Source organism: Kogia breviceps, chromosome 14, assembly GCF_026419965.1.
Source record: "Kogia breviceps isolate mKogBre1 chromosome 14, mKogBre1 haplotype 1, whole genome shotgun sequence".
NCBI classification, from domain to species: domain Eukaryota; kingdom Metazoa; phylum Chordata; class Mammalia; order Artiodactyla; family Physeteridae; genus Kogia; species Kogia breviceps.
In genome coordinates, this window is record NC_081323.1 from 90,706,706 (window position 1) to 90,732,167 (window position 25,462).

Consider the following 25,462-nt stretch of genomic DNA (forward strand, 5'->3'; position numbering starts at 1 on the left):
CTCTAGTTGTGGCAAGTGGGGGCTACTCTTCGTTGCGGTGCACAGGCTTCTCTTGCTGTGGAGCATGGGCTCTAGGCGCGTGGGATTCAGTAGTTGTGGCACATGGGCTCAGCAGCTGTGGCTCGCGGGCTCCAGAGCGCAGGCTCAGTAGTTGTGGCACACGGGCTTAGCTGCTCCGCGGCACGTGGGATCTTCCCGGACCAGGGATCGAACCCGTGTCCCCTGCATTGGCAGGCGGGTTCTTAACCACTGCGCCACCAGGGAAATCCATGTCGGTCTGTTTTTATGTTCATATCCTCACCATCTTGATTACTGTGTTTTTGTGTCTTGAAACCAGAAGTACTCATCTTTCAACCTGGGTCTTTGTCTTCAAAGTTTTGGCTGTGCTAGGTCCTTTACGTTTCCTTGTGAATTTCAGGATAAGTTTCTCAATTTCTATAAAAAAGCCTTCGAGGATTTTGATTATAAGATTTTGACCTTAAAGACTCAAAACAACTCTAGAGATAGAAATGAGACCGTGACATGTCAAAGTTTAAAGCTTGTTTTAGTAAAAAGAACAGCTTGTACCATGAGGCCTCTCTTTGAATTTTTGTTCCTGTTACTTTTCTCTTTTTATGGTATATGAGAGAATTAGTTCTAAATGTTTCAGATTCTGTTGGCTGTTTAAGTGAGCTTGTTATAATTTTGTAAAAAACAAAAAGCAAAACAATAAATGCCCTTTACTTTTTTTTTTTTTCTTTCGGTACGCAGGCCTCTCAGTGTTGTGGCCTCTCCCATTGTGGAGCACAGGCTCCGGACGTGCAGGCTCAGTGGCCACGGCTCACGGGCCCAGCCGCTCTGCGGCACATGGGATCCTCCCGGACCAGAGCACGAACCCGTGTCCCCTGCATCGGCAGGCGGACTCTCAACCACTGCGCCACCAGGGAAGCCCCGCCCTTTTCTTCCTGATGACATGTCCCTTGCGGAAAGTTTGTGGGATGAGGGGACAGGTTAGGACCGTCTGGGGAGCGGTCCACTGACAGGCGGGCACACGGCCTGAGAGGCATTTCCAGAGATGCACGCCTCACTCTGAAGATGGCTCTGAAGCCTCCTTTCCTGTATTTGATACGGCAGACACGATAATTTAAAAGATGGTGCATTCTCAAACTTTACTAAATCAGAAGAAACCCTGCTGGCAACTAATTTTTGTACCTTTTCCAAAGCATGCGTCATTTCCCCTTATAGCAGTTGTGCGGCGTGGGAGGTGAAGCTGCATAAATAAACATGGGGACAAAAGAAAAAAAACCAGCCCGGGCCTCCCAGGTGTGGGGGAGGAGCCGCTTCTGGGTCTCACGGTGACGAGCGCGCACGAGGAGCGGCGGTTGTCTTCACGCTGCCCTGCGTGCCAGGCGTCCCCTCCTGGGCGGCCAGCCGAGCCTGACCTCACCTGGCCAGGGCTGGAGGGGCCTGCGGCCCTCCCACGGTGCTGCCCGTCTGACCCGGTGCATGTTTACCAGGCTCTGTCCCTGCCAGCGGCACCCCACCATTGCTCCACTGTAAGAAGACACCTGCAGACAGACTGCAGTGATACAGGCGTCCAATCAAGTTCAGTGGAAGGGCCTTCGTTCCCAGACAGGAAGTGTTTCCAGAGCAGAAGAAACTAGACACGTGTGGGGTTGAGGGGCAAGGAGGAGGGCCGCAGCCCGGCGGGCAGGGGGCTTCCTTGGAAACGCAGCCCGATCTGACTCAAGAGCTACGGGAAAGCACGGCGTGCCCGTGCACACACGCAGCTGCGGGTGCTCAGTCTGGCAGAGGACCACGACGAGGGGCAGGACGGGAGGTCCAGCAACGGGAGGCTCTGTTCTGAGGGCGGCAGCACCCGAAACACAAGGACTGCATCTCACCGGCTACCTGTGTGTTTGCTTCTTCAGGTGAAGCCCACAAAAAAGCTTTGTGAGATGACAAAGCGCCGCCCATTTCCAACACTTCCCCATCGGGCTCACACCCCTCGGCTGGCTGCACCCTCACGCACCCGGGGAGGCCTGCCCAGGACCACGAGGGAGGCCCTTCCGCCGTCGGCTCCGGGACTTGCTACGCCCACCGCTGGCCTGGGCTGGCCGTGCTCACCTGGTGAGGGGTGGTGTGGGGGGGGCGGGCCAGCGAAGTCCAGCTTGTCCTGGAGCTCCTCCGCGTTCTCCATCTGCCAGCGCAGCCCCACCTGCTCCCAGAGGCCGGCCGCCTCGCACCTGCCGCACAACACAGACCCAGGTCGGGGGGCGCCCTCGTCTCTGCCCAAGGGAGCTCACCAGCGAGTCTGCTGTGCCTCCATCACTAACCCAAGCAAAGCGCTAAAGATGCAAAACTGTACGGCCAAAGCCCCGTGGCCTCCCAGCACGCAGGATGCGGGAACACGGTGGCTTCTACAAGACTCTGGACCAAAGGAAACCACCACCGCTGTAAACAACAACTTAGGAAGAGCCAGCACCTGGTGAGGCGGGGCAGGAGGGAGGCACGCGGCGCGGCGGCTCTGGGGAGGGACGTGCTTTGCCCTGGCACCCAGAACCTTGACCCATCGCCACGTGGCCACTTACGCGATCTCGGGGATCTCGTCATCGAAGCCGCTCAGCAGCAGCGGGATGAGCCTATGGAAGAACGAGTAGCGGTCCCGCAGGCTCAGCAGCCAGCCCCCGACCACGCGCGTCACCGCCTGGCGCACCTGCGAGCAGAAGACGGTGAGCGGCCCTCACGTGCAAAGGGCCCGCGGCAGCCCCGGGTCCCCCGTGCGGTCACAGAGGGGCCCCAGAGCCGGCTCCGGTGCTCTGGCAGCTCTGCCATCACATCTCGGGCCTGGAACGAAACACCAGGACCCTAGGTCTCGCCGCTTCGACCCCTGTCCTCCGGGCTCAGGCCGGACCCTCCGCTGGCCACGGCAGGTCCCGCAGCCCCGCCTCAGCCCTGTGGCATGTTTGCGGCCTCCTGTGCGGGGACCTCCTAGCTGGGCTGGGCACTGGCTGCCTAAGTCCAAGAAGGTGACATGCGTGCCTCTACCCACGTCCCCCACCGCAGGGAAGAGGTGAGCTTCATGTCGCACGTGACCCGGGGAGCGGCGACAGGCCTCTGTTTCTGTCATGTTCTGATTGGACCCAAGGGCTCCGATGCCCGTTCCAGTTTAGTCGGGCAGGATCCCACCCACGGGGGCTCCCGAAGTAGCCAGCACTGGACGAGGAACATCTCCTGGCCTCGGCTTCAGGTTCTCCTCTACGTCACTGGGACTCACCTGGGGGGCAAGGTTCATTCTTTCATCCGCTCCTCCCCTCCCCTTCCATCTACCCCCTCCCCGCGGCCCCCGTCTTTCCTGAGCACCGGTGAGGGGCTGGGGCCCAACCAGACCTCTCCCTTTCCCATTCCACCAGGGTTCTGGCCCAGGGCAGGTGCGCACAGGTGCCCAAGGGCCTGAGCTGATCGCCTGCGGGGCGCCAGCAGCGGGGCAGGTGGGGCTGCTCCCAGGCCAACAGCTATACGGTCACATCCTCGGAGCCTCATCGACAGGGTCAGTGTTTTGCCCCAAGTACACAGGGCACACAGAACTCCGCCTTCTACATGAAACGTCTACAGTCAGAGAGGAGCGCTGTGCGGAGGGAAGCCCCCGAAGGTCAGGGCGACCCCGGGGCAACCGAGGGCATGTGCGTGTTTATGGGCGGCGACTTGACCCGAGCTGGGTGCTCTCCCCTGGGTGGGGAGCTCAGTGGGGCGGGGCCTTTCTGGGCCTGGAGGAAGCTGTGACAGCCCCGCTGCGCCGGGACAGCACCCCTCCCCACCTCCTTGGACACGTCCTGCGGACCTCAAGCGACCGGGCTCCGGAGGGAAAAGCGAGGCCATCCCTCTGGGTCCCCTGCTGAGAAAGGAGGGAGGGGCAGGCCTCTCATCACTTCCCGGGCAAGTGACCAGAGCCTCTAATCTTCCTGTGCAATAGAACCGGCACCTGGAGCCGTTCTGGCTGTCTGCACACACACTAGCAAAACTGTCCTGACGCGTGCAAGTTCAACGTTTCACTGTATAAAGTAACTGTGACCAGCACACAGAAAGGCGCTCAACATCACTAATCACTAATCCTCAGGAAAATGCAAGTCAAAACCACAGAGAGATACCAGCTCACGGAGGCAGAGGAACTGGATCCCTTGGGCATTGCTGGTAGGAATGCAAAGCAGTGCAGCCACGTGGAAAACACTTTGGTGACTTCAACAAGCTACACATGTGTTACTGTAGGACGGACACGGCAATTCCACTCCTGAGTGTTTACCCTAAAGAAGTGAAGGAGGACTCAAACGGATCCCCGCACACCATCGTCCTCAGCATCTCTAGTCACAACAGCTAAAAGGTGGAAACAACCCAAGCGTCCGTGGACGGATAAATGGAGGAACACAATGTGCTCTGTCCACACGGTGGATGTTACTCAGGATGTTAAAAGGAGCAGAGCACTGACACCTGCCACAGACGGGTGGACCTCACCAACATGATGCTGAGTGAGAGAGGCCAGTCACAGTAGATCCATCCTGATTGCACTTACATGAAACGGCTAGAATTGTCAAATCCAGAGAGACAGAAAGATTCGAGGTCATCGGGGGGTGGGGGGGACGGGGAGTAATTGCTCAACGGTCACAGAGTTCCTGTTTGCGATGATAAAAAAAGTTTTGGATGGTGGTGATGGTGGCACAACAGTGTGAATGTACTTAATGCCTCCGAAGCACGTGCTTAGAAACGGCTAAAACGGCAAATTTTGTTACTAACATTTTACGAAAATTTTTCAAATTAATGATGTACTATATCAAAAACATCGAACACTTTAAGTGAGGGAACTGTATGGTATGTAAATTATGGCTTGATAAAGCTGTTTTAAAAAATGAAACAAATCAAAATAATGAGTTAATTATAAGGGAGCCCCCATAAGACGATCAGCTGATTTCTCTACAGAAATGCTGCAGGCCAGAAAGGAGTGGCAAGATACTCAAAGTCCTGAAAAATCTGCAACCTAGGATCCTCTACCCGGCAAGATTACCATTTAGAACAGAAGGAGAGAAAAAGAATTTCTCAGACAAGCAAGAACTAGAAGAATACTAAACCTAGCCTAAAAGAAATATAGAAAAGTCTTCTCTAGATAGAAAAGAAGTGAGAAGCTATAGGAAAGAGAAAAATCAAAACTGGAAAGTAAATCACTTAAATAAACCAATATACAGGTAAAAACAATGATAAAAAGTTTGTGACGGCAACAACAACCACAATGAATGACGAAAGGATAAACTATGACGATGTAAGAGGACGTCAGAATCCGGAAACGCGGCGGCGACGGGTAAGAAAATGTAGATTTTTTTTTTCTTTTAGAATGTGTTTGAGCCCATAATGACTATCAGTCTAAAGCAAGTAGATATAATTATGGGTTAACATACTTGAAAAACAGAGTAACCGCAAATCAAAAACATACAACAGATTCACAAAACCCAAAAAGAAGAGAACACAAGCATAATATAAAAAAGGAAATCATCAAACCTCTGGCTAGGCTCACCAAGAAGAAAAGAGAGAGGTCCCAAATAAATAAAATAAGAAATGAAAAAGGAAAAATAACAACCGATACTGCAGAAATACAAAAGACCGTAAAAGAATACTATGAACAATTATATGTCAACAAATTTGACAACCTAAAAGAAATGGACAAGTTTCTAGAAACATACAGCTCATCAAAATTGAAACAAGAAGAAACAGAAAACTTAAACAGACCAATGACTAGAAGTTAAGTAGTATCTGTAATAAAAAAGCTCCCTGGGCTTCCCTGGTGGCGCAGTGGTTGAGAATCTGCCTGCCAATGCAGGGGACACGGGTTCAAGCCCTGGTCTGGGAAGATCCCACATGCCGCGGAGCAACTGGGCCTCTGAGCCACAATTACTGAGCCTGCGCAACTGGAGCCTGTGCTCTGCAATGAGAGGCCCGCGCACCGCGATGAAGAGTGGCCCCCGCTTGCCACAACTAGAGAAAGCCCTTGCACAGAAACGAAGACCCAACACAGCCATAAATAAATAAATAATTTTTTTTTTTAAAAAAGAAAGCTCCCTGCAGGGAATTCCCTGGCAGTCCAGTGGTTAGAACTTGGCGCTTTCACTGCCAGGGCCCAGTTTCAATCCCTTCTTGGGGAACTAAGATCCCACAAGCTGCATGGTGTGGCAAAAAACAAACAAACAAAAACTCCCTGCAAACAAAAATCCAGGACTGGATGGCTTCACTGAGGAATTCTACCAAGCATACAAAGAACGTACACCTATCCTCCTCAAACTCTTCCAAAAGACTGAAAAGGAGGGAACACTCCCAAAGACATTCTATGAAGCCACCATCACCCTGATATCAAAAACAGACAAAGACACCACCATACAAGAAAATTATAGGCCAATATCTTCGATGAATATAGATGCAAAAATTTTCAACCAAATATTAGCAAACCCAATCCAAGAACACATAAAAAAGATCATACACCACGACCAACTTGGACTCATCCCAGGGTCACAAGGATGGTTCAACATATGCAAATCAATCAATGTGAAACACCACATCAACAAAAGACAAAAACCACATGCTCGTCTCAACAGATGCAGAAAAAGCATTTGATAAAATTCAACATCCATTCATGATAAAAACTCTTACCAAAGTGGGTATAGAAATAACATATTTCAACATAATAAAAGCTATCTGTGACAAACCCACAGCCAACACAATACTCAACGGTGAAAAGCTGAAAGTCTTCCTCCTAAAATCTGGAACAGGACAGGGATGCCCACTCTCACCACTTCTATTCAACGTATATTGGAAGCCCTAGCCACAGCAATCAGATAAGAAAAAAGAATAAAAGGTATCCAAGTTGGAAGAGAAGAGGTAAAATTCTCACTATATGCAGATGACATGATACTATATTTAAAAAACCATAAAGACTCCACATAAAAACTACTACAACTGATGAACAAATTCAGCAAAGTAGCAGATACAAGATTAACATACAGAAATTGGTTGCATTTCTTTACACTAACAATGAAACATCATAAGGAAACTAAAACAAAAAAAATCTTTTAAAAAATTGCAACCAAAAAATTAAAATACTTAGGCATAAACCCGACAAAGAAGGTAAAAGACTTATGTGCTGAAAGCTAAAACATAAATAAAGAAATCTACAGATTCAATGTGATACCTATCAAATTACCCATGACATTTTTCATAGAGTGAGAACGAATAATCCTAAAATTTACATGGAATCATAAAAGATCCAGAATTGCCAAGGCAAACCTGAGGAAAAAGAACAAAGCAGAAGGCATAACCCTCCCAGACTTCAGACAATACTATAAAGCTACAGGAATCAAAAAAAGAGCATGGTAGGGGCTTCCCTGGTAGTGCAGTGGTTAAGAATCCGCCTGCCAATGCAGGGGACACAGGTTCGAGCCCTGGTCTGGGAAGATCCCACGTGCTGCAGAGCAACTAAGCCCATGCACCACAAGAAGCCACCGCAATGAGAAGTCCGTGCACCGCAACAAACAGCAGCCCTCGCTTGCCACAACTAGAGAAAGCCCATGTGCAGCAACAAAGACCCAACACAGCCAAAAATAAATAAATTTATTTTTTTTAAAAACAGCATGGTATTGGCACAAAAACAAACATATGGATCAATGGACTAGAGAGCCCAGAAATAAACCCACACAACTATGTACAATTAATCTTTGACAAAGGAGGCAAGAATACACAATGGGGAAATGACGGTCTCTTCAGCAAGTGGTGTTCGGACAGTTGTACAGGTGCATGTAAATCAATGAAGTTACAACACACCCTCTCACCATACACAAAAATTAACTCAAAATGGCTTAAAAACTTAAACATAAGACATGACACCATAAAACTCCTAGAAAAGAACATAAGCAAAACATTCTCTGACATAAATCATACCAAGGGTCAGTCTCCAAAGCAACAGAAATAAAAGTAAAAATAAACAAATGGGACCTAATCAAACTCACATTCTTTTGTACAGCCATGGAAACCATAAACAAAACGAAAAGATGACCTATGGACTGGGAGAAAATATTTGCAAATGATGCGACTGAGGGATTAATTCCCAAAGTATACAAACAGCTCATACAACGCAACAACAAAAAAACCAAACAACCCAATCAAAAAATGGGCAGAAGACCTAAATAGACATTTCTCTAAAGAAGACATACAGATGGTCAGGCACATGAAAAGATGCTCAACATCGGTAATTATTCGAGAAATGCAAATCAAAACTACAGTGAGGTATCACCTCACACAGGTCAGAATGGCCATCATTAAAAAGTCTACAAATAACCAATGCTGGAGAGTGTGGAGAAAAGGGAGCCCTCCTACACTGCTGGTGGGAATGTAAGTTGGTGCAGCCACTATGGAGAACAGTATGGAGGTTCCTCAAAAAACTAAAGCTATAGCTAACATATGATCCAGCAATCCCACTCCTGGGCATATATCCAGAGAAAGCCATAATTCGAAAAGATACATACACCCCTATGTTCACAGCAGCACTATTCACTATAGCCAAGACATGGAAACAACCTAAATGTCCATGGACAGATGAATAGATAAAGAAGATGTGGTATATATATACAGTGGAATATTACTCAGCCGTAAAAAAGAATGAAATAATGCCACTTGCAGCAATATAGATGGACCTAGAGATCGTCATACTAAGTGAAGTAAGTCAGAGAAAGACAAATACCATATGATATCACTTATATGTGGAATCTAAAATAGGACACAAATGAACCTATCTATGAAACAGAAACAGACTCACAGACATAGAGAACGGACTTGTGGTTGCCAAGGGGGAGGGGAGGTGGGGGAGGGAGGGATTGGGAGTTTGGGGTTAGCAGATGCCAACTAGTATATATAGGATGGGTAAAGAACAAGGTCCTACTGTAGAGCACAGGGAACTATAGTCAACATCCTGTGATAAACCATCATGGAAAAGAGTCTAAAAGACAACGTACATATATGTCTAACTGAATCACTTTGCTGCACAGCAGAAATTAACACAATGTTGTAAATCAACTATACGCCAATAAAAAAAAAGAAGAAAGGAATCAAGAAGCTGTGGTTGGAGGCAGGGTGGGTTGCTGCGAGCAGCCTGGGGCCAGACCCAGGCCTGGAGCGGGAGGCCAGCTCCAGCCGGGGGCCCTGCGTACCTTACACCAGCCCCAAGCCTCGGACGCAGAGGACTTCCGTGGGAAGGGATGAGATGATATTTAACGTATGGATGCACAGGACACGGAGGCTGGCACTTCTGCTGTTGGGGCCACAGGGGCCACGTGCCGACCAGCCTGCAAGCCCCCCACTGGCAACCGCTGCGCATCCCGCCCCAAGGGGCCCGAGCCCTTCACCCCACCCTCGCTCTGGGAGAGAGCCTGTCCTCACGGCCTGCACTCTGCTGGCTGCCCACGGCCTCAGATCCACGACACACCCTTGAGCTGGCTTCTGCCAACAAGAGCCGGTTCTCTCACCTCCACCTGCCTGCCTGTCTGATCTGTCTGTCTCTCCTCAGGCCCCAAGGCCAATGGAAAGAATTACCCCAACACACCAACCCTGGCTCCATCCTCCTCCCAGGCCTCATTTGCCAACCTCTGCGGCTTTTCAATTAAATCACCTTGATGGAGGAGGATGTTACAGATGCTTCTGCAAACTGTGGAAATACTCAGTTTAGAGTCTCTTCCTAAAAGGAAGCAGTCCTCTTCCCCATTCCTTAGAATTAAGAATAACACATATATTAAGACAACTCAGGTCTCCCCCAGCTTCTCAAGGATGTGAAATAGGAACACCTGTGACCGCGAATGATGGAAGGACATTTAACGTCACACAGTGTCTTTAAAAAAAGACAAAAGTGGCTTCCCTGGTGGCGCAGTGGTTGAGAATCCGCCTGCCGGTGCAGGAGACACGGGTTCGTGCCCTGGTCCGGGAAGATCCCACATGCCGCGGAGCAACTAAGCCCGTGAGCCATGGCCGCTGAGCCTGTGCGTCCGGAGCCTGTGCTCCGCAACGGGAGAGGCCACAACAGTGAGAGGCCCGCGTACCACAAAAAAAAAGAAAAAAAAAAAGACAAAAGTGAGGGAGTGACAAATAGCCCACTGGCACACTTCTGGTGGAGAAAAGGGACTGCCTGGAGGAGAAACTCTGGTTACCTGGGGGACGTCATCAAAGAGCCGCTGAGCAAAGTGAGGAAGGACGTCGTCCACTGACTTCCCGCTGCCAAACTGGATCACCACGCCCGTGGCCTCGATGACGGCCACCCGCACCTTCCAGTGCTGGTGGGAGATGGACTGCATCAGGGGGCCGATCAAGGACTCCGACTGCATGTGGAAGTGGTCTGTGGGACGGGGAGACCATCAGTCACCAGGGGAGCCTGTGAGCGTCAACCCTGGTCCGACTCCCTTGGGCTGGCCACACACAGCTTTGTACCCCCAGCACCAGGAGAGGCGCAGTTGGGCGTGTGACCCGAACAACACCTTTCCGACCCAGAGGCTAGGGAGGACCAAAGGGAAAAGGCTGGGGCTGGACCCATCTCAGCTGAACACAGAACTGCGAGGGGAGAACCTGAAGCTGCAGGTGGCTGCGACAGGCACGCCAGAGTGCGCTGAGTGGGGAGACACTGCACGTCCCCACCGCTGGATGAGCCTGAAGCCAGACACCCAGCACGAGCGCAAGAAGCTGCATCAGCACCGCCTCAGGCAAAGCCACCCCACTTCCTAAAGGCCTCACGGGAAGTCACGACCAGGGGTTCTTCGTGACAGCCAAGCGAACCCTCTGGTTTAGCAGTTGTGCCGCTGCTTGAGACCCTTCTATAAGGTCGCTATTTCAGTGACACTTCGGGCGAGTTCTTTCAGCGCTCGGGTCCTCAGGTCAAGGCAGGCTCTGGTCCACTACTGCCCAGTGTGCGGGGAGCCAGAGGAGGGACCCCGCGCGCAGAAATGGTGGGTGGGGGACAGAGGAGACGGTGCTGAGACGGGGAGATGCTTCACTCGGCAACCAGCGAGCATCCATTGCGGGCAGGCACTGCGCTCCGGGCTGCGGGTGCAACAGGGCGCGGACCGGGGCAGGCTTGGGGAGGGGGCGACGTGGGAGGAGACAAGGGCGTGCACCTGGCGTGGCGCGCGCCAGGCCCGCGAGGCACTCGCAGCTCTCTCGGCGCACGGCGGCGAAGGGGTCAAGCAGCGTGCAGCGCAGCACGCGCACCGCGTCGTCCAGGTGGGGCGCGAGAGCAGCGCCGCTTAGGCGCACGGCCAGGTGGAGAAGCTGCACTAGCGCCAGGCGCAGCTCCTCGCAGGCCTCGGGCGGTGGGCGGCGCGCGGGCTCGGGGCCGGCCAGGCGCGCGGCGAGAGCGGGCAGCAGGCGCGGTAGGGCGTCACGGGGCCGCGCGGCTCGCCGCAGGCCCAAGTCCAACAGGTGCACGGCCAGCGCGCGGCAGCCCTCGGCCGGGTCGGCCAGGCATCGCAGTAAGCGCGGCAGCAGCAGGCGCGCCCACGGGCCCTGGAAGGCGGCGGCTGCGGCGGCTGCGGCGGCGGGGTCGCCGTCGGGCGCCTCGGGCCGCGCCACCTCCAGGGCGCGCTGCAGCGCCTCCAGCGCGCGCCGCCGGCCCAGCTTGCTGTCGGCCTCCAGACCGGGCAGCATGCGGCTCAGTACGCGGCTTAGCTCCGCCGCCTCGGCCGTCTCGGCGGCTTCCGCCGGGTCCGGGGACGCCGCGGCCTCGTTCGCCACCAGCGCCGCCATCTTCCTCGCGTTGCTAGTCACCAGGGGAGACCGGCGCTTTTACGACTGTCGCGGCGCGGATTACGGCGCGTTTTCCGGTCGGCTCCGAGAGTAACTTTATTGGCAGCTCGGAACACTGACAGGACACGGCCGGGGGGCGGGGGCGGGGCGGGGAGTCGGAGGGCTGAGGGGACGCGACATTGGCCGGGGGTCCTGGGCAGGTCTGGAGCCCGATATGATGGCCGCTGCACTTGCGTTCAGTGAGGCGTGGTGGTCGTGCCCTTTCGTGTCCTCAGGTGGCTACTGTGACCCTCATGTCTCCTGCATGCCCGGGTCGGACCAGATCCGTCCGATATGGTGAGGTGGAGAGGGCACCTGGTCTCTCCAGCTCGGGTCTTGGTCTAGTGGGTGACACGTTAATCAGCGTGCAGTTACCGTGGCCCTGAGAGATGAAGGCCAAGGAACTTGGTGTAGACTGGAAGGCTTCCTGGAGGAGGTGACAGCTCCAGCGTAATATAGGGAGTAAGTAAGAGTTAACTAGGTGAAGGGGGGGGGGTGAAAGCGTTGCAGAGGGAGGGGACAGCATGGGCAAAAGCCTATGGTGGGAGTGGGACTGCTCAGTTGTGCCCCCAAAGTTCACGTTGTGGAGTCCTGACCCCCCCAGGACCTCAAAACATGACCTTACTTAGCAATAGGGCTATTCAGACTCATCAAGAAGGGGCCATTAGGATGGGCCCTAATCCGTATGACTGTGTCCTTATAGAAAGGGGAAACTGGAGGCCGACAAGCACACAGGGAGAACAATATGAACATGGATGGCTATCTGCAAGCTTAGGAGAGCGGCCTGGAACAGACTCACTCCCTCAACGGCTCTCAGGGGAAGCAGCCTCTGACACCATGATCTTGGACTTCTGGATTCCAGAACAGTGGGGAGATAAATTTGTGTTGTTTAAGCTGCCAGGTTTATGGTACTTGTTTGGGCAGCCCCAGGAACAAAAACTGGGAGGGGGCCTGACACGGTTCCAGGAAATGAAGAAAAGTGCCCTGTGGCTAGAGCCCAGGGGCCCAGGGGGATCAGGGTCCTCTGGGTGGCTCCACTGGGTCCCAGTGGGGGATGCAAGGGAGGATTTAAAGTGGAAGAGTTTCACGTAAGGTTTGTGTTTTTAGAAAACTGCTTTGGCTGTTGCAGAACAGGTTAGCAGGGAGCCAAGCAGTCGCCACATGAGGCCGTTGCGAAGGCCGTGCTCTGGCTGAGATGAGCGAGTAAACACTTAAATGGGGTGGTGGACTTCCTGCTCCAGAAGGTGCTGCAGACTCACTTTCCCGGCTACTCCCCACGAAATACAACTAAATACCTTGCAGCTAGCTCAGCAGACAATGGCGAAAGGCTCTGAGCTGGAAAGGAGGCGGGCTGACTGGGGACTCCAGCACTGGAGGAACAGCCATGGGGATGGTTCCCTGGGGTTTCTCTTTCTTGCTTACAGATTCCTAGAATAGGCGCTAGAGGGGGCTGCAACCCAGACCTGCCGACAGGCCACTCACGGAGTACACGGTCACTGCCTTGGCACCTGTTCTGTGTGGCTCGCTGCCTGCGGGGCCTTGAACTGACAGGAGCCCTCCCTCGAGTGCGTGACCTAGATGACAGCCCGCAGAGTCACCAGTAAACCGAAGTTCCTGATGTGACCCCCCCAACACCCTTGTGATAACCTCTCTCCCTGTGGGCCTCATAGATTAAACCCCTGTGAAGCTCACCAAAACCCTGCTCCTTCTGGATTGAACTGACCTATCCAGCCTTAGCTCAGGAACCCCAAAGCACAGCCCTGTGGGCCTAATACAGGTGTGCGCCCCGGGTCCTGACTCCTGGGCACTGTGCCTGTACTTCCTCCAGGACCTGTGGGTCGTAAGCTTCTCTGTTCCGCTATTTCTTGAGGTCTTTGTTGAACCACCAGGCAGCCCGGCCACATGCCTTCTGACACTGCAGGCAGCACCCACAGGGATGGAGTGACAGCCGGGGAAGCACCGGGAGAATGGAGCAGACAGGAAGGGCATTGCAAGGGCTGGGAAAATAAAACGATCATTGGAACCACAGGCCATAAAAGTAGGCTGGAATTTACACACTAAACCTAAATGGGACGACTTCCTGCTGAAATAGAAGATTAATTTTTTTGTTGATGTGGACCATTTTTTAAAGTTTTTATTGAATTTGTTACAATATTGCTTCTTTTTTTTCTTTCTTTTTTTATGTTTTGGTGTTTTGGCCGCGAGGCATGTGGGATCCTAGATCCCTGGCCAGGGATAGAACCTGTACCCCTTGCATTGGAAGGCGAAGTCTTAACCACTGGACTGCCAGGGAAGTCCCTGAAATAGAAGATTTAAGTAAAATCGGGATTCTTCTAACACAATAACCAAAATGTCCAGTATACAGTAAAAAACCACTGGTCATATCGAGAACCAAGGAAAACCATTATTTGAACGTGAAAAGAAGTGAACTGACGTGAACACCAAGATAAATCTTGGAATTATCTGACAAGGATTTTAAAGCAGTCATAAAAATGCTTTTTAAAATATTTATGAATTCTCTTGAAACAGATGAAAATTTAGAAAATCTCAGCAAAGAAGCAGAAGTTGTTAAAAAACCAAATGAAAATTACAGAACTGGAAAATACAATAACCAAAATAACACTGTGTCCATGATCGGACACAGTGATCACTGTTCACCACTGGATGGACATGATAATAAAGTGGAGATGACAGGAAAGAATCAGGAAACTCAAAAGGTAGAGCAATAGAATCTGCTCAGTCTAAGCAACAGAGAGAAAATAGGCTGACAAAGAAAAGTGCACAGAGCCTCAGATCTGCAGGACAATCATTTTTATCACCAGAGTCCCAGAACAGGAGGAGGGAGAATGTGGGCTGAAAAAGTGTTTGAAGAAATAATGGCTAAAACTTCCCAAATTTGGTGAAAGACATAAACCCATAGATACAAGAAGCTAAGGAACCCCTATGTAGGATTAGCCTTCTAAAAATCCATACTAAGAAACATCATAATTAAATCTCTGAGCGGCTTCCCTGGTGGCGCAGTGGTTGAGAGCCCGCCTGCCGATGCAGGGGACACGGGTTCGTGCCCCGGTCCGGGAAGATTCCACATGCCGTGGAGCGGCTAGGCCCGTGAGCCATGGCCGCTGGGCCTGCGCGTCCGGAGCCTGTGCTCCGCAACGGGAGAGGCCACAACAGTGAGAGGCCCGTGTACCGCAAAAAAAAACCCCAAAAACTGAGGACTAAAGACAGAAAAAAAATGTAAAAACAGCCAAAGAGAAATGATGTGTTTCCTAGAAAGGAACAGCAGTGTGAATGACAGATTTCTCATCTGAAATCACAGCAGCTGTAAGGAAGTGGCATATTTTTTATATATGATGGTTGAAGCAAAAACTATAATACTGGGACTTCCCTGGTGGTGCAGTGGTTAAGAATCTGCCTGCCAATGCAGGGGACAAGGGTTCAATCTCTGGTCTGGGAAGATCCCACGTGCCACAGAGCAACTAAGCCTGTGCGCCATAACTACTGAGCCTGCACTCTAGAACCTGTGTGCCACAACTACTAAAGCCCAGGCACCTAGAGCCCGTGCTCCGCAGCAAGAGAAGCCACCGCAGTGAGAAGCCCACGCACCACAACAAAGAGTAGATCCCGCTCTCCACACCTAGAGAAAAGCCAGCACGCAGCAACAGACCCAATGCAGCCAAAAATAAATAAATAAATTTATATTAAAAAATTTATAATACCGATGAACTCTGTGCATGTGGGGGAAATATTTACAATAGTTATATTTGGAAAGTGAGGACAGTAGTGGGAGGTTTCTACACTGCAGTAGATGTGGTGAAACATTGGTACTAGTAAACTGATAATTACATACGTGTACGGGAGTGTGTAGAACAGCCACTAAGAAAAGTAAACAGTGATATACTCAATACATTATAAAGTGGAATTCTAAAGGATATTCAAGTATCCCACAATATGGCACGAGGAAACAAATAATAAAATGGCAAACTTAACCTCTAATTATCAACAGTTAGTTCAGATGTAAAGGGGCCAAACATACCAGTTAGAATGCAGAGGGAATAAAAAACCACGACCCAACTATATGTCATTTACTGTATGCTAAAACTCGCTTCAAGCGTTATGATGTGGGTAGGTTGAAAGAAAAAGGAAAAAGATATCATGTAAATATTCATTTTTGAAAAGCACAATGACTAATATCAGCTAATTTCCCTTCAGAGCAAAAAGGGAAATTTCTACAGAAAAAGAGGTCCATTGTATAAGAATAAAAGGATCAATCCACCAGGAAGATACATAGCAATCACAAATGTTTATGACCCAAACAACAGACCTTCAAGATACATGAAGCAAACACTGGCAGAGCTGAAAGGAGAGAGACCAACCCCCAGTTACAGGTGAGGACCTCAGCACCCACTCTCCACAACTGCTGGAACTACTAGACGTTCCACAAGGACACAGAACACCATCAACCAAAGGGATAAGTGGACATTTACAGACCCTCCACCCAACAGAGCAGGGTGCCCGTCATTCACAGGTGCCCAGGGACATGCCAGGATAGACCGTATCCATAAAACAGACCTCAGCAAATGTAAAGGGAGTGAAGTCACAGAGAGCACGTTCTCTGACAAAAAATGGAATCAAGCTAAAAATCAGTAACGGGAGGACAATCTTCAAACATGGAAATTAACTCGGTTCTACTCAGAAATAAAGAGGAAGGAACTATTGATACACGCAAGGCTTGGACGCATCTCTAGGGGATGATGCTGAGGAACAGAAGACAATCGTAACAAGACACCGGTAGTGTGGTTCCACGTGCGTAACAGGCATGGGGCAACATAATTACAGAGATGGGGGACACACGAGTGGTCTCCGGGGTTAGGGATGGGGCTGGGTGTGACTACACGGGTGCGGCAGAAGGAACCTTGTGTAGTGACGGCGCTTGAGTGTCCTGACTGTGGTGGCACTACGTGAGTGCTTAGGGGGTCTGACCTCTTGTCCCGTCCCCAGACGTTCTTCCAGGCTGAGTAGAATAAACAGGGGCAGTAGAACGGGGGGACCAAGGAGAGAAAAGTCTTTATCTGAGCAACATGAAACAGGAACAAGAAGCTACATGAAAGAAGCTGTGTAAAAGGTGGGTGATAGAAGCAGAAATGCTCATTTCTGGTTAGTAGACGTCCTAGAAAAAGGGATAATCAAAATGCGGCAGAGAAGGCATTCAAAGGGATAACCGAGACAAACTTGCCAGAGTTAAAAGTGAAAGACCTTCAGGGCTTCCCTGGTGGCGCAGTGGTTGAGAATCTGCCTGCCGATGCAGGGGACGTGGGTTCCAGCCCTGGTCTGGGAAGATCCCACGTGCCGCGGAGCAGCTAGGCCTGTGAGCCACAACTCCTGAGCCTGCGTGTCCGGAGCCCGTGCTGCGCAACAAGAGAGGCCGCGATAGTGAGAGGCCCGCGCACCGCGATGAAGAGTGGCCCCCGCTTGCCACAACTAGAGGAAGCCCTAGCACAGAAACGAAGACCCAACACAGCCAAAAATAAATAAATAAACAAAAGTGAAAGACCTTCAGATTGAAGGAACTACACAGCACCAGTGAGATACACATATTGACATGTTGTGAAACTTAGGAATACCGAAGAAAAACAGGAGTTTGTAGGAGACTGCCAGAGAGAGAACAGGGTGCCTTCAAAGGGACAAGAGTCAAATTGAAGTCAGATGTTTTTCTTTAGTTCCACAAATACTTTTGTAATTGCTTCCAGTGGCCCGTTTAGGGTAAAAAAAAAAAAAATGTTGATTTGTTTTTCCCCAACAGGAAAGTATACGGACAAATCTGAATACGGTAAAGGAAAGGAAATGATAAAGGTTAGAACAGAAATTAATGAAACAGTAAAACGAACATACATATAACAGAGATTATTAAAACCAAGAGTTTATTCTTTTTAAGGGTTAATAAAATCGATAACCTGCCTGTCAGGACTGACAAGGAAAAAAAAAGTTCAAAAGCACGAATACCAACACGAGGGTAAAAGTTTATCATGAAAGGTTCTAAACATTAAAAAGATACTAAAGTAATAATACTTTATGCCAAAAAAATATATGAAGTAGAGGAAATCCTAGGAAAACATAATTTACTAAAACCTCCACTAGAAGAAATAGAAACAGACTAGTCTGCTACCTATTAAAGAAGTTGAATTTATCATTTCAAAGCTTCCCACAATAAAGGCTATAATCACAGATGGCTTTACCAGCGAACACTTCAGAACACTTAATAAGGAAATAACTCCAACTGCCAAATTGTCTTCTAATACGCCTGTACCATTTTGCATTCCCAGACAGTAATGAATGAGAGTGACTTGCTCCACACCCTTGCCAGCAATTGGTATTGTCAGCTTTTTGAATGTTAGCTATTCTAATGGGTCTGTAGTGGCATCTCGTTTTATTTGCAATTCCTTATGGCGTATGATGTTGTGAATCTTTTCGTATTCTTGTTTTCCATTTTATATCTTATTTAGTGAGATGTACGTTCAGATCTTTTGTCCATTTTTAATTGTATTTGTTGAGTTTTAAGATTTATATATTTTGATATGTCTTATCAGATATATGTTTTACTATTTTCTCTCACTCGGTGGCTTTTCATTTTCTTAACAGTAATTGGCAGAGCAGAAGTTTTAAATTTTAATAAAATTCAACTTAGTTTTTTTTTTTTTAAAAAAGGAAATAACTCCAATCTGAAAATAGGAAGAGAGAACATCTCCCAACTCATTTTGTGGAGCCGGTGTCACAAGCTTGATCCCAAAAAGTGAGAGGGAAATTATGGAAAGGAATATTAGAGATCAACTTTTTTCAACACAGGTGCAAAAATCCTAAACAAAATCTTAACAAATTAAATCTGGAAATAGGCACTTTAGAAAGGATAATACATTGAGACCAGCTTGAGTTTATTCCAGGAATGCAAGTTATAAAAAAAATAATAATAAATTTATTTATTTATATTTGGCTGAGTTGGGTCTGTTGCTGTGCACAGGCTTCTCTAGTTGCGGCGAGCGGGGGCAACCTTTCGTTGTGGTGCACGGGCTTCTCACTGTGGTGGTTTCTCGTTGTGGAGCACGGGCTTCAGTAGTTGTGGCTCGTGGGCTCTAGAGCACAGGCTCAGTAGCTGTGGCGCACGGGCTTAGTTGCTCTCTGGCATGTGGGATCTTCCAAGACCAGGGCTTGAACCTGTGTCCCCTGCATTGGCAGGTGGATTCTTAACCACTGCACCACCAGGGAAGTCCAATCACATTTTTGAAAAAGGAGAAAAATGGTGTGATGATCTCAGTGGCTGCAGATAAAGCATTTGATGAGATTTGATGCCCATTTGTCATTTAAAATCTTAGCAAGTTATGACTAGAAGGGAGGTTCTCTACGGCATGTCCGCCAAAATCCCACAGCCAAAAAACATGTTCAGTGTAGTTGTTTCCAAAGTAGCCCACTGTTCCCCAGCTCTGCACACACGGGCAGTCCTCTCCCGGTAAAGTGGAGCCCCAGCTGGCCTGTAACTTGCCGTGGCCGTCAGAGTGTGGCGGAGGGCCCAGCTGCTTGTGCCTGTTGTGAAGGTCTGGCCATCACCTCACCTGTGAGGATGGTTCTTATAAAAAACAAGCAGATAAAAAAAAAAAATAAAAAAACAAGCAGAAACTGACAGACATTTGGGAGGATGTGGAGGAATTAGGACCCTTGAGCCCCGCTGGCGGGAATGTAAAATAGTGCAGCCAACCGTGGAAACAGTGTGGTTGTTCCTGAAAAAATTAAACAGGATTAGCAAGTGATCTGGCAATTCCCCATCTGGATGTATGGGTGAAAGACGGGGAAGCAAGGGCTCTCGGTTTGACACCCTGGTTCGCGCAGCATATTCACAGCAGCTGGAAGGCGGAAGCACCCCACCCGCCCGCGATGGGCGCGTGGATACACAACGCACGAGGCATATATATGACTATCAGCCTTAAACAGGAACGCGGAGCTGACACCTGCCACCGTGTGGGTGAACCTCGACCACGTTAAGGACAGTGAGAGAAGGCAGCCACGAGAGGCCACGCGTTGTATGATCCCACGTCCATGAGGCACCTGGCTCAGTGGCCTGGGCTGGGAATTCTAGTTGCTAGAGGCTGTTCCGAGGTCAGGTCTGGAGCAGGTGGATGGTGGAGTAAGAGGGAAAAAGCAAAACTTCTCTGTCCTGTCCCGGCCCACCTCCTGCCTCAGCGTCACCAGAGGAAGGGAAAGGCTTTAACTTGAAAGTCAGGCTGGAGTTACGATCATTTCATAGCTCTGGACACTTACAATGACCGAGTTGACCGTGGGTTTATATCTTAACGTGACAGTAGAACTTTGAAATTCTCTACGTTTGAGTCCAAACGTATAGGCAGTAGCAGAGAAGGAAACGCCTTCTCCGAGTAGATTTTAAAGACCCGGCCAAGGTAGGAAAAAGCAACTTCAGGTCTGTTTACGCCCTCGTTCAGCGGCCTGGTTACAAACGTTGTGAAGTGTATCGTTTCACCAGCATGAGAAACTGATGTTAGACGATGCGCTTTGTCGGTCCATTCATTCGCTGTCTCCCGCGGCCGGGTCTCACGGGGCGCTCGGGGTCCCGGCATCGGCAGCAGCTCCTCCTCCTCACGGAGCCCGTGCTCGGTGCTCTCGGTGCTCGGGGGCGGCGGCGGGTGGGGGAGGCAGTCAATCGAAGGACGTCCTGAGCGGGTGCGGGGAGGAGCAGAGGGCAGGATGCCTGGGCACGACGGGGATGCGGGGAAGACACTCGTCAGGCCCAGACGAAAGCGTGATGGGGCCCTGGGGACGGGCGGCCCTCGCTGCCTGAGGTCACCAGCTTTGTTTTCTGCAGATGTTGGGGGAGTCACCATAAACTCAGGAGCGCACACCCCCTGATTACCTCAGCGTCTGTGGGTCAGGGGTCCAGGCAGGGCTCAGCTGTGTCCCCTGAAGGTGGCCCCGGGTCCACCCAGAGGGCTGGGTCCTCTGCTGGGAGCGCCTCGATGCGCCTGGGCTCCCTGCTCTCCGACGCCAGCTCCTCTCCCGCGTCCGCACACGTTGGCTCTGCTCGGGGAGGAATTAGCTGGCCCCCCCACCCCGTGAGGGGCGTGGCTGGAAGAGCTGTAATTAGCAGCGGTCGTGGTCACGGACTTGACGGTGTGCCTCTTGCTCTGCCCTGTCAGCTGGGGTCGAGAGCCACACCCACCTCGACGGGTGGGGAGATTCGATGGCTCTTCCAGGTAAAGCTCCCGGCCCAGCCCCACGCTGGTCAGGTGGCAGGGCCCACGACAGCGCCGGGCGGGCGGGTGAGAACCCTCCTTTCCTCACCCCAGCAGATATCTGTCTCCTTGCCCTGCAGGGTCTAAACAACAGGACACAGCATCCGTGCTCCCTGGGGCTCTCGGCACGTGGTGGGGGGGTGGGGGGGACAGAAGTTCAGCAGATGGCCTCTGGCACACTTAGAATAGAGCTGCAGCTGCAGGGAGCCTTGGGTGGCACCCCAGGGCCCAACCTGGCCCTCAGGTGTGGGAGCCACAGGGAGGGTTCCCCGCGGAAGCAACGTCCCCATTGAGTCTTGCTGGGTGAACTGGACTTGGCAGAGCCAGGAGTTTGGGGCGGGGGAGAGGGGTGCTTGGAAAATAATGTGGCTTTGAAGTTGGACCTTTGCAAGACTTGGTGATTCAGGTTCCGGGGCTGGGGCACATGAAGCCCTTCTGCTGGCTGTGTTGGGGTGGGTCCTTCCCTGTGGGTGGAGGGGACACACAGACCAGCACGACTTGCCGGGACTTCCGAATGATGACACGATCACCATTGCATGTTTTCAGGACACCCAATAAACCGGGACGTGTTACCACCCAGCGGTGATGACATCGACATAGCTGTGTATGGCATCACTGCTCCACATGGTTTCCTGTCCCTGCTCCGTGAGGGGGACGCCTGCCATCCTCACGTAAGGCCACTGGCCGCCGGTGGCCTAATCAGTTTCCCTGACGGCCCCTGTGCTCGCCGTCCCCCATCACGGAGGGAGAGGGCCGGGGGCATCGTGTCGTTCAGGGTGGAGCCACTTGGATTAGCTGCAAACAACCGCTGTGCCATCAACGCAGACATTTACTGGTTAACACAGCCTGGCCCAGACACAGGGCGAGGCCAGGCTTGCTCGGGGGTCCCTGGCTCCCCTCCTTGAAGCAGTGAGTGAGTTGGACGTGTTGGAAGCATTTCCCTTCCACTCAGGCGACGCAGGGGGCAGGGGCACAGGAGCGATGGGGGGGCTTGCCTGCAGGCTGGGCCACGGGTGGGGGACCTGGCCCCGCACTACTCCTTGAGGAAGGTGGGGAGGGAGTTCTTAGGGAGAGCCTGCTTGTAGCCCCCAGATGGCAGGGCCTCTGAAGTAGCTACCTGAGTGGCCTGGAAGGATCTGCAGGGGAGAGGCTGGTGGGAGCTGCCACCGCGGTTGTGTGGGGATGGGGCTCGTCCAGCCACAGATGAGAGAGGCGGAGGAACCAAGTTTCTGGTGGGCTTGGTGCACACAGCCGACTGCCAGGCCCTGAACCTGGAGAGGTCCTTGTCTTGCAAAACGTGGTCCAGGGGGCTCCCTGCCAGGATGAGGCTATGTGTGTGGAGGGGGGCTCGGGGTTAGAAGGCCATCCTCGGAGAGGGTCTCCCCCTCCCCCGGAACTGTGCAGGGGGAAGGTCCCTGCAGAGATCCCTGGAGCACCCCAGGAGAGTCCGAGAACAGAAGCCAGCCCTGGAGCATATGCCCCGCCCCAAGTCCGTCAAGTGACACCTGGCCCTAATTTTTTGTCATCCTCTTCACCAGGCCACCCCGAGGAGCCAGCAGTAGCCGGAGGGGGAGGAGGAGGGGCAGCCAGTGTGGGAGAGGAGGTCTGAGCGATCGGGGCAGGAGGAGCTGAGAAAGAGCCAACGGTTTCAATTAGTTGTGGAATAAAGTTTTGATTCAGTTGAGACTGGACTTCAGTTCCCCACAATGACTCTTGCAGTAAGTGCGATGGGACAGGTGTGACTGTACCCGAGGTGGGGATGGGCCCGGAGGCACGCCCAGGGCAGGGGACGGAGAGGCAGGAGGGAGCTCCTAGTCTGAGCACCTGGGCACATCCTCTTCCTTTCGCTTCAAGCCGTCAGGAAGAAGCTGGGTCAGCCTCAGCCCTTCTGGGGTGTGTGCGGGGCAGCCGGCCACCCTGCACTGTGTCTCTGCGGACGGGGCAGTATGGGTGGGAGAGCAGAGGTCTCCCCCTTTAAAGGCCTGGGGTCCCTACCCCATCTCCTGGTATTCAGACCGCTCCAGGTAAAGCGCTGGGGACCCCCAACTGCCCGCAATGACGTTTCTACCACCACCCTGGCAGAATGGGAGCAAAACATGACTTTACGCAACAGGAAAATACGGGTGATTCCCTTTCCTGCAGGCCTGGGCTGGTGGATTAGGGGCTGTGCTGGCCTCTGACCCCCTGGAAACCCATGGGTGATGGGAAGAATTTAGGGTGACCCTGTGATTTCCCCCTGGGGCATCTGGGTGAAGCTGGTGCCCTTAGCCAAGAAAAGGAGTAGCCTAGACCTGCCTGGCCACCAATGCAGGCCCTGTGACATGTAGATGTGACACCTCAGGTGTGAAGGTGGGGGAGGCCATCACCCCCAACGCAGCAGGTGGCTGCCACCAGCCAGGGCGGACAATCTGGGCAATCGCAGGGTCTCCAGTGGAGGGGGTGGAGGTGTGAGGAGGGAGCCTGGGGGGCGGTGGTAGTGGTCCTGGCCCAGCTGCGCAGCTTCACATGGATCTGTGGGTCTGTCTGTGCAGCGAGAGGCCTGTCAGCCTGAATGCCGTGGGGGCGGGGGAGGGGGGGGAAGGGAAGAGGAGAAGAGAGGGAGGAGGGGGAAAGAGGGAGGGGGACGGGGTAGGCCGCCGGTGAGGGAAATCTAGGGGGGAGGGGAGAGGTAGGTCCTGGGGTTGTGGGAGATAGACGGGGTGGGGGGCGGGAATGAGACGGGGCGGGGAGGGGCAACCGGGGAGTGGGGGGAGGCCGGGAGCGCGGTCGGCGGGAACCCGGCGGCGGGGTTGGGGGTGGGCCGGCGCGGGGGCGGGCGGAGGGCGGCGCCGCTGCAGTGCGGGACCCGCTCGCCCGCCGTCCCCGCGCCCGCGCGTCCCCGCGCAGCCGCCTCCGGCCTCCGGCGCCGCGCATCCAGGTACGCGGGGCTGGGGAGGGGTCTGTTCCGGAAAGCCCCGCCGGCCGGGAGGCCCCAGGAAGTGTGGCCTACGGGGAGCCCCGGCCCCTTTGGCCGGCCCGGGGCCGAGGCGCGGCGGTGGTCGCGGGGTGGAGGCCGTGGTCGGGGGGCTGGGGGGCCGGGGTCGCCGGGCTGCGTGCGCGGCGCTGGCGGGCTGGCCGGGTTCCGGGCCGTCACTGTGACCTGGCCGAACGCGGGCCGAACGCGCGGCCCTGCCATTGTTCGCCGGGTTCATCTTCCCAGGAGGCCCGTCCGCGGGGCTTCGTTTGTTTTCGTTTCCCTTTTCCTGTGGAGCCTGTAAGAGCTCCCCCCGTCCCCCCGCCATCTCCCCGGGAGCTCGCGGAGGGCGCTCCAGGCACACACTGTCCTCCAAAGGGGGAGGGATGGACGCAAGTGAGACCCCATAACCGCCTGGGCTGCACACGCAGGGCCCCGCTTCTCCGTCGTCAGGTTTCTCAGCCGCGCCCGGAACCTGGCGGATCCCCCTCCATCCCCGCGAGGTGAGCTTTGCCCGCCCCCCCCCGCCCGGGTGAGAGGCCTTTGACAGCATCAGAATAAGACGCCTGGCGTGTCACCAGGTCACATTGGTCACCAGATAAACCTTACGGTGCGTGTAAGACGCGTGTTCACAGGCCGCGGGAGTCCTGCCCCTCCGAGGCCGACAGGACTCGCGGTTTTCCTCCGCAGGAAGCGGGCAGCGGGGTCGCCATGGCCTCGCCATCGGCTCAGCAGCTGGAGGAGGACGACAGCCTGAGGGGCTGCGAGCTCTATGTGCAGAAGCACAGCGTCCAGCAGGTGCTCAAGGACTGCATCGTGCAGCTTTGCATCTCCAAGCCCGAACGCCCCATGAGGTTCCTCCGGGAGCACTTCGAGAAGCTGGAGAAGGTCAGTGGCTCCGGCACCTGGTCCTCCCCCCCACCCCTTCGCCCCAGCCGGTGCAGGTGTGTGTGTGTGTGTGTGGCGCCGAAGCCCCGTCGGGCCTCCCCTCCGCTACCTGCGTGCTCAGGAGGGAAAGGGGCGCCCGCAGGACGGCCTCCTGCGGCTCTTTGAGGGGAGGTGGGCAGGGAGGCCACGGTGGCTTCATTCTTGCCACAGAAATCCTCTCTTCTTCTAGTGGCGCAGGGGCTCCGGAGGCCTCCTGGCAGGCGGTACGGGCGTTTGGGAACTGCTGGCTGTGACCACAGCTTGTGGGGTCGCTGGCGGTTCTCAACTCCGGGGACTGGTTACAGATGCCATTGGCACCGGGAGAGAAGGAAACAGCCCTGATAGAGAATGTGGCGGGGCCGTTGGAGGTCAGATTCCCTTGTTCTGCGTCTCTCCGCCTCGGTAGAGGCTGGCCTGCCCCTCAGCCCCGTGGGGGGAGCACGTGCCACACCCGCCCGCC

General features: G+C 53.0%; 2 protein-coding genes across 5 annotated transcripts in view; one reads left to right on the forward strand and one right to left on the reverse strand.

The window, feature by feature from the left end:
* Positions 1 to 11,814, reverse strand: part of DNAAF5 (dynein axonemal assembly factor 5) — a 34,597-nt gene extending 22,783 nt beyond the window's left edge. Inside the window, exons 1-4 of one of the 2 annotated variants that reach the window (XM_067012907.1) lie at positions 11,682 to 11,814; positions 10,206 to 10,390; positions 2,571 to 2,695; positions 2,107 to 2,225 (exon numbers count right to left, since the gene is read on the reverse strand). In XM_067012907.1, the coding sequence (XP_066869008.1) occupies positions 2,107 to 2,225; positions 2,571 to 2,695; positions 10,206 to 10,390; positions 11,682 to 11,790 (538 nt within the window). In that variant the 5' untranslated portion in view covers positions 11,791 to 11,814. Of the gene's footprint in view, positions 1 to 2,106; positions 2,226 to 2,570; positions 2,696 to 10,205; positions 10,391 to 11,162 lie in introns of both variants that reach the window. The other variant, XM_059038524.2, reaches the window with a different exon arrangement.
* Positions 11,156 to 25,462, forward strand: part of PRKAR1B (protein kinase cAMP-dependent type I regulatory subunit beta) — a 97,367-nt gene continuing 83,060 nt past the window's right edge. The window contains exons 1-2 of one of the 3 annotated variants that reach the window (XM_067012909.1): positions 11,156 to 11,268; positions 24,766 to 24,963. In XM_067012909.1, the coding sequence (XP_066869010.1) occupies positions 24,787 to 24,963 (177 nt within the window). In that variant the 5' untranslated portion in view covers positions 11,156 to 11,268; positions 24,766 to 24,786. Of the gene's footprint in view, positions 11,269 to 23,939; positions 24,040 to 24,204; positions 24,579 to 24,765; positions 24,964 to 25,462 lie in introns of those variants that run through there. The other 2 variants (XM_059038532.2, XM_067012908.1) reach the window with 2 other exon arrangements.